General features: G+C 38.4%; 1 protein-coding gene across 1 annotated transcript in view; it reads left to right on the plus strand.

Annotated features, from left to right (window-relative positions):
- Positions 1–12596, plus strand: part of LOC149081328 (complement receptor type 2-like) — a 123588-nt gene that overhangs the window by 62900 nt on the left and 48092 nt on the right. The window contains exon 17 of the mRNA XM_089238318.1: positions 740–922. Coding sequence (XP_089094444.1) covers positions 740–922 — 183 coding nt within the window. The remainder of the gene's footprint in view (positions 1–739; positions 923–12596) is intronic.

Genomic DNA, 12596 nt, shown 5'->3' on the forward strand with positions numbered 1-12596 from the left:
GCCTATGTAGGAGAAGTGTGGAGGAGAAAAAGAATGCGTATTTCCTATGTACGCACATCCACCCACAAGAAGGTTGAATGGGTTAAAAGAATTATTTAAAATGTTTATTGTGTCAAAGCTTACCATTGCAAATCAATTGCTGAAAAATAAAATTGCTAAAAAAATTAAAAAAATCGGATTTTTTTATTTACATTAGATTTTTTATAATTAAAATTAACTGATTGCTTATTAATTAAAACCAGTCTTATTAATCATTATGAATGCATATTTTCATATCATCTAACTGCTTTTTTCCCCTAATTGCTTAAATTTAATCATGCATTAATGAATTAACTACAAACAAGCAAAAAATATGAACACCAAAAAATCTGTTTATGTAACATGAAAGGTCGTCGAACCCCAGTTAATTTCATGGCTTAACATTTTTCTTGTAGATAAGTGTTTTTATTCATAATTCCCCCCATTAAGAGAAATTTTACTCTTTTTAATGTAAGTGATATTAAAACCAAAAAACTGGTTTAAACAAAGAAAACAGGATTTTTCACTAACCCTGCATGCATATCATATCAGGTTTCTTTTACTTCAATGTCATTGAAGTTATGTAAAGAGAAAACAAAATTTAAATTTTGTGTTTTGTTTAATGTTTGTAAATTTTGTTTTAAAATAAAAATTTAAATTAATCAAGTGATTTAAATTGGTGTACCTTCATACTTTCTTTTTTCTTCATTTCATTTTGCAGCTTTGACAAAATGTAAATTGCCTCAGGGAGTTAGAAATACAAATGGCGATCAGTTTTGTTATGCTGGTGTGAAATGCACTATAGAATGTGTGGAAACAGGTGTAACCGCTTATTTCACAACTGAGCCGGTATGCCTGGAACGAGGATATCTTGAAGAACAAATTGGTTGCTTTTATGAACTTCGTAAGTTTCTTCATTTCATTGTTATTGTGGTATTGTATTTAAGAAGCTGGAATGAGTACACAGTGCTTAATGTGATCACTTTGGGAATTGGAGTTTCTGATAACAATAACAGATTTTTAACTACAGTCGACACTCTGTATTTGCAAATTTCATATTCTCTTACTACTACTTAACAGAATATGCACCTAATACACATTCCTCTACAGAATTTCTAACAAATTAGTACATGACGAAAGACGTCACTCTCCCTTGTTAATGCGACAGTTACAGGAAACTGGCTAAGTGAGGAGATATCAATGTTTCAGGAAAGGAAAATTTGGCAAAGGAGAAACCGGGGTTCGAGTCCCAGTGAGGGCAGAGATGAATTTTCCTTTTCTGAAGCATCGATATCTCCTCACTTAGCCAGTTTCCTGTATCTGTCGAATAGGTTCACAACACAGATTCTGGCATGTACCAAACATGAAGTTTGTTTCATTTTGATCAGTGTTTCTCAAACTTATTCAGTTCATCGCCCCCTTTCAAAAATTTTTTTTTTCATCAAATTATGTTAAAAATCCACATAAAAATTTTGAAAAATACAGTGATGAATTTGATCTCCCCTTTAAAAAAAGTTTCACCGCAGAGAGCAATAGACCTACAACATTACAATTATTCATTCACTTACTTATTTATGCACTTCACTCACTATGAGTTAAGAAAAACTCACAGTTTAAACAATTGATTGCAGATGGCAGCACTAAATATAACAAGCATTGCACAGAAACCAGGAGTGGAAAATCTGCTACTATTACTACAAACTGCTACAATTTCAGATGTCTGCTATGTTATGACGCCATCTGACGTAACCCTTGTATTCATTAGCATTCCGCATATGTCGCTACTGTTTGTGACGTCACCGATCGAGATTGTATATAAGCACAGTACTAGCGCTTTACTACTGTTGTCTAATCGTTATCCTGTTTAACAAATAAATAGTTGTGTTTACATTCAGCCTCTAAGCCTCCCTTTAACATTGGCGACGGAGATGTTAACGTACCTGCCGGGATAGCGACTCTTCGCATCGGAAAATGCCTCGGAATATTCGTATGGATTAGCTGGTGTGTGTGATCAACTGTTCACGTGTCAAGGTCATGAACCATGCTTTTTCGGAGATCAGTGTTCCTACTCTGTTTCTATTCCCGAGAATCGTACATGGGTATGTTATTTTAGTTAAATCTTGTTTTCCCCTGATTGTTTAGGAAAACTTAGGGTTTCCTTGCGTTTTATGTATGCCGTTCTCGTTTGTGCGTTGTTGCTTATTTTTGTTTTCTCTCTCTCTCTCTCGTTCGGTTGCGTGCGACTTCATTGATCATGGTTACTATAGGGTCGATTTCGGAGTTCGATGCTTCAAATCTGAGTTCTTTCGAATTATATGCGGAACAGTTAAAAGTTTTTTTAGAAGCAAATGAAATCGACGATGAAAATAAAAAACGTGCAACCTTTCTAGCAGTTTGCGGAATAAAGACTTTGTCGATAATTCGTACCCTCGTTTCGCCCAAAAATGTTACGGAATATAAGTTTGGAGACTTACTAAAGTTATTACAGCAGCATTTCTGTCCTAAGTCCTCCGAGATATTCCGGCGATTTAAATTTCATAAAAGGGGACAGGGCAAGCATGAAGGTGTGAACTCGTACATGACTGAACTGAGAAAGCTTGCGGAAGATTGTAATTTCGGCGATTCTTTGGCTGAACGCTTGCGGGATCAACTAGTTTTGTGGGATGCGAGATGAGGAGGTTCAGAAGAGGCTATTAGCCGAACCTGGTCTCACGTTGGAAACTGCGATTTCAATGGCTGTGGCATCGGAGATCACGGCCTCGCAGTCTAAACATATCCATCTACAAAATACTTCCTCATCGAGTCCTGAAAATTTCGATTCTGTTGATCTCGTACGCGATCGGACGGTTGGTAAATCACCGCAGCCTGATCCTTGTTCGCGTTGTTCTGGGAAATCAAGGGACAACAAGGTAGTTTCTCAAAATTCAAAAAATAGTGGATTTGTTTGCTTTGGATGCGGTGGGAATCATGATCGCTCATTATGCAAGTTTAGAAATTCAGAGTGCCATGGCTGTGGATTAAGGGGCCATATAAAAAAGGTGTGCCGAAAACAGCGTGATAAAAAGCAACCTCGCACAAACGAGATTGAGATACAACTGGAATATATTAATTCCTTGAATTTGAATTCCCCTTCTAAACAAAATGTGGAGGTTTTTATTGAAGGCAAGAAATTAAAAATGGAAATAGATTCAGGGTCCTACTATTCGATTGTGTCTAAATGCACATTCGAAAAAAATTTTCATTTAAAAAAACGGGAAATTAAACGATCTTCAATTAAATTGCGCGATTTTTCTAAAAATGGAATCTTGCTTGTGGGCAGTTGTGAGGTAAACATAGAGCATAATTCCCGCAACAAAAAAATTGGAACTTTTAATTTCAGAAAATGATTGTACTAGCATATTAGGATATTCATGGTTTGAGCCCCTGGGAATTGCTATAACCGGGATAAACAAAATTTTATTGAGTGAAATTGATAGACTAGTTTACAATTATAACGACGTTTTTGATGGTAAATTAGGTTCCTACAAGGGTAATACGGTGTCCTTGCCCATAAATCCAGACTTTGCCCCCATACGTTGTAAGGCTCGTAGCATACCATTGGCGATGAAACCCAAGATCGAAGCGGCCTTGAACCGACTCCTTTATGAGGGAGTAATCGAGAAAATTTCAAATCCGAAATGGTCAACTCCAGTGGTTCCAATAATCAAGCCCTCTGGTGATGTGCGGTTGTGTGGGGATTATAAAGTCACATTAAATAGAGCAATGAATGCTCACCCCTACCCTATTCCTGCAGTAAATCACCTGTTATCTAGTTTGAAAGGGAGTGATTGTTATGCTAAAATGGATTTAGCCCAAGCGTACTTGCAACTCCCAGTTGATAATATTTCTGCTGAGGCCCAGACTATTATAACACATAAAGGGGCTTTTAAGGTCAATAGACTTCAGTTTGGAATAAATGTGGCCCCGGGAACTTTTCAAAACTTAATGGAAGACTTATTTTTGGGTTTAGATGGAGTTGTTCCGTATTTTGACGATGTTCTTGTCTGCGGAAATTCACGAGAACAATTAACCGCCCGATTAGAACAGGTTCTAGGACGCCTGAGGAATTCTGGGCTAAAGGCTAACAAGGAAAAATGTCTCTTTGGAGTACCCGAAGTGGAGTTTGTGGGGTATCGCATTGATACAAAGGGCATCCACCCATCAAAAAGTAAGGTTGAGGCTATTCATTCTTTTCCAGGGATAAGGTTCAATTACAAGCATTTTTGGGAATTCTAAATTTCTATAATTGTTTTCTAGAGGGGAAATCTACTAAAGCAGAAGTATTGCACAGGCTCTTGGACAGTGGTGCAACATGGAAATGGACAGAGGGTCATGATAATGCATTTAATTCTCTCAAGGAGCATTAAGCTCAGAAGCTGTTTTAGTCAATTTTGATGAAAAATTGCCAATTACTTTAGTGTGTGATGCTTCACCTTTTGGTGTGGGAGCCGTTTTAAATCATATCCGTGCTGATGGTATAGAGGCCCCTATAGCTTTTGCATCGCGTACTCTCACATCTGCTGAGAGAAATTATGCACAAATAGATAAAGAGGCATTGGCAATTATTTTTGGGATAAAAAACTTTCACCATTTCATTTATGGTCATAGCTTCACTATCGTGACAGATCACCAGCCATTGTTGGGAATATTCCTTAAAAATAAGCCAACAAGGGAAATTTTGTCTCCACGTATACTTCGATGGTCCCTGATCTTAAATGCATATGATTTTACGTTAGTACACAAGCCGGGTAGAAAAATTCAAAATGCAGATTCATTGAGTAGGCTTCCAGCAAAAATTGAAAATTTTGAGGTACCCCCGCCTTTGGAGGTTTTCTTTATTGAAGAATTACAGGACCCACCTCTGTGTGCCATGGAGATTTCTAGGCTTACACTACGTGATCCTATTCTTTCTAGGGTTCTTAATTGGGTTTTGCGGGGTTGGCCCTCAGAGAAGCCTGACCCAAAATTTCAAACATATTTTTCAAAAAGAAATGAATTATCAACTCATAAAAATTGCCTATTATCGGGAAACAGAGTCGTGATACTGGTGTCCGGGAGACCACGTGTTTTACAAGCCTTACATCTTGCCCATCCTGGCATCGAAAGGATGAAGGCATTAGCGCGGTCATACGTGCGGTGGCCATGCATCGATTCTGACATTGAGTGTCAAGTGAAATCCTGCAGAGCGTGTCAACAGACACGTCATGCACCTCCTAGGGCTCCAGTGCACCCATGGGAAGTTCCGAGTAAGCCTTGGTCACGCCTACATATTGATTTTGCTGGTCCATTCCAAGGCCAAGAATTCCTGGTGGTCGTTGATGCCTTCTCAAAGTGAGTCGAAGTACGTCACATGAGTTCTACATCTGCGTGCGCAACAGTTGATGTTCTCAGAGACTTGTTTGCCACCCATGGTATACCAGATGTCATGGTTTCCGACAATTCTGATTCGCAGAGTCTTAAGCGCTTCTAGAAGACCATGTGCTAATGGGCAGGCTGAAAGAACTGTACAAACGGTTAAAGATGCCTTACGTCGAATTGTACATGGCTCCTGGTGGAAAAGATTGGCAAATTTCTTGTTGCAGCAGCATTGTACTGCAACATCCACAACTTGTGCCAGCCCAGCGGAATTGTTGGGGAGGAGGTTGCGTACTATTCTAGATAATCTTCATCCGGATCTAACAGCCGAAAGGAGAGAAAAGCAGGAGCTGGAATTCTGTCAGAAGAATGACAATCGTGGTACACGATATTTCAGCAAAAATGATCCAGTCTTCATTAGAAACTATGGTCAAGGTTCAACGTGGCTTCCTGCTACCATAGTCCAGCCAACAGGTCCAGTGTCCCACAAGGCTGTTACTGAAAATGGTGATGTTGTACGCCGACATGTCGATCAAATGTTGTAATGACTTCCTGACAATCCTGAGTCAACAGTTAACATTAAAGAACCATTCAAATCTCCAGTATCGCAGTCACCTGAGCCAGCGGTTGCAGAATCACAAGTGAAAGTAGTTCCAAAGGACAGTCCGAGACTGATGGCGAAACCGGAAATTGTTCCAGAAGAATCGTCCATACAGAGTCAGCGTCCTAGATGGACAGTCACTCTGCCTCGCCATTTTAAGGACTTTGTTCTATCTTAGGGGAAGGGGTGTTATGACGCCATCTGACGTAACCCTTGTATTCATTAGCATTCCGCATATGTCGCTACTGTTTGTGACGTCATCGATCGAGATTGTATATAAGCACAGTATTAGCGCTTTACTACTGTTGTCTAATCATTATCATGTTTAACAAATAAATAGTTGTGTTTACATTCAGCCTCTAAGCCTCCCTTTAACATGCTACATTTGGGCTACATTTGTAGCCAAAAGCTCCTTATCTTTGATTTGTGATTGCTACATGTATTTTATTTTCCAGCATCTTTAACAGATTTTCAGTCTCTTGTTTTGCTTCCAAGTTTTCTATTATTCATTTTTACTATTCTTTCTCTTGATATGCCATTTCCTTTTATGCCATTCACTAGCATGTTTAGTCTTCAATGGAAAATGGTTCTTAGTTGTGCATTACTTTGTCTAGACCATGGTCTTGGTTGATTTATTTGAAAGGTATTTGATGTAAGATTCCAGCAAAGCTTATTTAGGCAGACAAACAGAGGTAAAAAAAAATTCACAAAACTTTTCTGTGGGTATGTGGTAGAGACACTGATAATGAAAATAATAAGGTAACAAGCTAGCATCCCTCGCAGCTTTTTTTGAGTTTTTTGTAACATCATTATCATATTCTGCATACCAGGGGTAATTGTATTGGGATCTACAGTTTATAGCCTATTCCAAAACAGACACATTTCTAGAGGATGGCAATCGCCCCTTCCCAGATCTGAATATTATGAGAAACATTGGTCTGTATGCTATGGCTAGGGAAATTCGGCAGGTCCTCCACAAGAACCCACAAATTCGCATATCTTGGATCAAAGCCCATGTGGGTGAGTGGGGGAACGAAGAAGCAGACGCAATAGCCAAAGCAGCGACAATCAATGGCGCCCATTTAATTAAAATATTATTACCATCATCAACAGCGAAACAAAAGGCAAGAAAAGAAATACTCAATCTATGGCAAACCCGATGGAATGATACCAAAACTGGAAGAAGTGTCCACAAAATAGTACCAAAAGTTTCATACAATGCAAAAAATTGGAGCAGAGAACTTGTATTTTTTACAACCAATCACGGACCTTTTCCAAATTACCTTCACCGCTTCAAAAAACGAGGAACAGATCATTGCCTTTGTGGTGAAATGCCACACTCTGGATCAGAGAGATTTTTAAAAACAAAAGTAGAATAAATAAAGTCAAGAAAATAATTAGATGGATAGAAGACAATGAAAGCAAAGTGATACCACTGATGCCTTATCAGCCTGTAGCACAAGTACAAACTCCCCAACCTCGCCGCTCACAAAGAAAAAAGAAACTGATCAACTACAAAGAAGACTGACTGATAGCACAAGACCAGTATAATGTCATGGAAATCGAACGATTTGAATTGAGGATGAAATCGATTATGAATTTTATCTGATTTTTATTATTGATTTCAATATGTGATTTAGGACTTTATATTCGAATTAAGATTTAATATGGAATATATAGGATTATATGCTTGATTTCCGATTGTATACGTAGATTTGTGATCTCGCAATTGATTTTATACTTAGATTATGATTTTACACTTAGATTATGATTTTATAGTTGTTATGATTGTAATGTATATTTTGTAATGTATGCTTTTTATGAATAAATTGCCAGAGGTATCCAGTCCGTGTGGACAATGAGCCGATATTGCCATATGGCGATGTGGCCTGGGTATCTTTCGGTTTGACAGTCTGTATCATAAAATAAGAGATGATCTAACAAACGTATCCTAGACCTCTCCTTTTTTTTAACGGACATCCCTTTCAGACTCCATTGCTTTGAGATAGAGTGGTTATACTGATAGGTATAGGGCCTTTCACATCTAAGAATAGAGATGTAAAATTCTCGAGAATAATCTTTTGGAAAATATTCTCCTCATCCAGGAGAATATTCTCTGGTAGGACTACTATTATAAATTACTAGAGAATATTCTTTTAAGTTCTTTATGAGAATATTCTCCTGTTATTTATAATATATTTACATATAATATCCTTGAGAACATTCTCTGGAAGGACTACTTTCATAAATTACTGAGGAATATTCTTATAGAAAATAATAAGAATTATTCTGAAGTTATTAATAATAGTGCTTGCAGAGACTATTCTCGAATATTCTCCTCGATAAGAATATTCTTCAGTTACTGAAATCTTTCCAGAGTATTATCAAGAATATATGCAGACCTCGCAGCGCTCCTATTTTTCCTACTTTTCATATTTTTTAGAAATGTCCTCCTATTTTCCTACTTTCGTCGCAGTTGCCCTATTTTATTCCAATTCTCTCCTACTATTCCTATTTTATCCCTTCCTTCCTTTTATTTACTTCCAATATCTCACTACGAAAATTCCGAAAAACCGCAAAATGTCACTGCTTTCCGTCCCTTTTTGACGTGCTTTATTATACTAACAACTCGCTACTGAAAAAGAGAGGGAAAAACAAAAAATTTTTTTAGTTCCACCGGAGCAGGGGATGACGACAACTATCTTTTCGCCCCCGCGCCGTATAGTCAAAGTGCTAAAAACTGAAGTCCAGTAGGGAAAGCGAATCTGTTTGGGAGATTGGTTGCCGTGAATAAGGCAAAAAAAGGGGGAGGGGTAGAGACGGGCTCTGTCCACACACAATAGATTCCATTGGAGACTATAGGTTTCTCTCCCGGTATCTCGTACGATCGTTTAAAGCTGGGTTTTCCTAGTTTCGCGCCACGTGAACCAAACTGGATCAACACATGGAGGAAAGAATAACAGGAGGTGACATCAGGAACGAAAATTGAAGCCGTTGTGGCAACCCTATGGGCTGACAAGTAAGCCCAAACAAACCGCTCTTTTCCCTATACTTAACATGTGTTTTGCCGGATCGAATTCTTTTAAAATATTAATAACTAAATAAATTTATGCACCATGACCATTTAATGCATCTTCAGGTAATCTACATGATCCAATAATGGGGAAAGATAAAATCTTATCCTTATATAAGTGGTTGTTATATTTTTAATTTATTTTTGAAAGGGGAAGATCACTTTTCACTCTCGACTCGTCATAAGTTTTTAGTTCACTGCTTCAATTTCATGCCTGACATTGATGTCTATGGGAATATGATTAATTAAAATAATATGAAGTTCCAATAAAATGCAATTTTCATAATTTTTTTCTTTTAACTGTTTATCTTGCTTTTTTTCTTTCGTTCATCATTATGATAGGTCCGGGACATTTCGAAAGTGTTTCAGGCCCGTGGGCGCTCGTCTTAAGCTTTACATGAGGAATTTTGATTTCTGAATCAGTTCTGAGGTGCTCGAGCACCTTCTGACAGGGCGGTAGCTAGGATTTTTGCCACCCGGGGCAAACATGATTCAGCCGTCCGGGGCAAATAGCATTTTGCCGCCCCTGTGCCTCAAAGTACTGGAAGTGCTCGAGCGTCCTCCGCCACTGTGTATTTATGGTTTTGCTGCCTGTAGGCTGTACAAATTTCGCCACCCTTCTTCCGTTCCCACTCTCATATTCTTGAATACGTATTACTGGAAATATATGCCGCCTATCCGAACTTTCCCCGCTATGTAGATGTATTGAGAAAAAAATATTAAAAAATAAAAAACTTTTTTTACGAGCCGCGATAAGTCATCTCTCTGGCCTATAGTACTTGAGAAAATAATCTGGGCTGTTTTTTTTTCTCTTCATTTTGTACCAATTACTTTGCTTTTAAAGTGGTATGTGTACGAAAATTTGACAAAAAGTTTCGAATTGAATTTGAAATCTAAAATTGTGTCTGTGTTTGAGTTTTTGCCTGGAATGGAGAAATATTTCTACAATATTTGAATATAAACAGCTGAAAGGCATTATATATGCTAATGTTTTGCATATATAATGTTTTTCGCAAAAAAAGTCAGATTTTTTCAAACACCGCTTGTTCAAGTGCCTTTAAACATTGTTTTTCTCTCAGCACTGAGGTATTACATACTTTGGCATAATTTTTTTAAAATTAAAATGCCGAGAAGAACTTTTGTGGCACAAGATATGGGTAAATTTTGGTTATTTTTGTAAAAGGTTCCATGTTGTTGAAGCTAATATTCGAAAACAAATAACAACTAAAATTGTAAAAGCTCTTGTTCGATTGTATAAATATATCCAAAGAATTTGAGGGGAAAAAATCGAGTTCTTAAAGTGAATAGTAAATTTTTAAATGATTTTTAAAAACGGGGATGTTTCTCATAGGAAAGCATGGGAAGCCACGGTTTGTTTGGGCTTACTTGGTCCCTTTAATAGAGCGATCACTGGCTTCATCTGGCAACCCAGATTCCCTGTGCTTTCTAAACGGAGGCGCTGGTCGCGTCACCTCCTGTTATTCTTTCCTCCATGGGATCAACACCCCCTATAGATAAGATCTGATCTATAGGGGGTGTTGACTAGATCATTTCGCTTCAGCAGAAATGTGTTGCGTAATCACGCTATACATTTGTGTTTTCCAAGTGTGGCACATCAGATCAGGGCGGCTATATTGAGTATATTGCCCTGGGGTCAGCTACTCTATCGGCTGCATGCTCCGGTTTGAAGGGAAGGGAACTTTTCGCTAGTTTGTGGGCACCTGAACTAACATTCTCCCTATTGAGTCTTCATAGTGATCACCACTTTAGTGATCTCTAAATACTTAGCGGATCCAAGTGCTCTGGTCCTGTGCCGCGTGTCATACAAGTGATCCGTGATTATGCTGCGGATCACTTAAGTAATTTGGGAATGGGCCGCGGATAACTCGAGTGTTATAGAACAGCATTTGCGACCGCGCTAGTACTCTAAAACTGTGCCACATGTTACTCAAGGGATCTATAAATGTGCCACGGATAGCTTAAATGGTCTGGAATTATGTCACGGGTCACTTAAGCGATCTGTGAATGTGTCGCTTGGTTCATTTTTACAAAATTAGGTTTGAAAGGGACAGGCCACATTTGGACCGTACAGGCCAAGTGTTTACCGCGGGTCAAGGGTTGCCTATGGGCTTATAGGTAGGGTCGCAATGAATTTCTTAAAAAATTTGAGTTCTTGTCCATCAAATAACATTGAAATTAACTGAAATTCATTGTAGTAAGATATTTTCTTTCGAAATTTTAATTATTAAAAAAAATATTTTTTGATTAAAAAATATATTTTTGATCGTCTGGGGGGGGGGGGGCCCACGTACATCTCTGCAGGGGTGGGAACTCTGCGCCAAATAGCGAATTTTGCTTCAGTATGAAGAGCGTGTTTTATTCCACTATACTTAAACTATCGCCTTCAACTATCGGCCCCTGATCGGGCTTTCCATCGCGAAACCCCGATATTGTTCGTGATCATGGAACTGTAAGTCCAGACATGGTCCACGCTCTGTCCCAAGAGGGATATAAGCGTTTTATCCCGAGGTATTGGACCACGCTGGGGTGATCATGGAACTGAAGATGGTTTGCAATGCCTTTCAGCTTTAAAGTGCAAATTCGAGTGTTTCCGTTTAAAAAAAAAGTCGTCACTGAATGCAGCAGAAATTACTGTAGTCGATTGTCATTGTGTTAAATCCCGATGTTTCGTGAAAAAAACTTTCATTCCGGGAGTAAAAAGCGCATGTCCGCCGAATTACGAATTTTAATTTTTGAAACTTTGCCGAATAACGAGTGTTAAATCGTCAGTGTTGCCGAATAACGAGTGTTAAATCGTCAATCTCGCCAAATAACGAGTTTTAGATTGTCAATCTCGCCAGATAAGGAGTGCTGAATCGCCAAACATCGAGTTGATTCTTCCGAAATTCTCTCCCATTTTGCAACAATTTCTTTCCAAGTATAAAAAAATTGAAAACTTATAAAAATTTTTTGAGCTCATTTGAAGGGCTGCTGTTCAAGGCAGCAAATAGTGCCCTCAGTAAGCAAAAATCATCTTAAATAGACAACCTGACCAAAAGAAACCTGACGAGAAGTTTGTTTCTGTGTAATGCTTGTTATGTGTCGTGCTGCCATCTGCTACCAGTTTTTCTAACTGTGAGTGAAGCGTAATGATTGAATAATTTATCGTTGTAGGCGTGTTGCTCTCTGTGGCGAGACTTTTTAATGGGGAGATCGGCTCGCATTTGCGCCTCAAAGTTGGGAACCACAGGAAACCAACTTCAGCTGACCACTACTGCGGTGACGGTGGGGTTCGAACCCAGATCCCCGCAATGCGAGTCCGTCATTATGACCACTCGACCACCACAGCGGCTGTGGAAATGAACTACTACTAAACCACACATGTACCTCGTCCATATTCCTGTGGAAATGAAGTATTTTGAAATTCATTAGAACTTGAGTTTCCTAAAATATCTATAGATAATACTATAATTAAAGTATATAAGGTGTGAATCTTAATGGCACAACATT

The sequence above is a fragment of the Pholcus phalangioides genome, unplaced genomic scaffold, assembly GCF_987345545.1.
Source record: "Pholcus phalangioides strain wild (caught in Gottingen) unplaced genomic scaffold, Ppha-v1.0 ptg000010l_1, whole genome shotgun sequence".
Taxonomy (NCBI): domain Eukaryota; kingdom Metazoa; phylum Arthropoda; class Arachnida; order Araneae; family Pholcidae; genus Pholcus; species Pholcus phalangioides.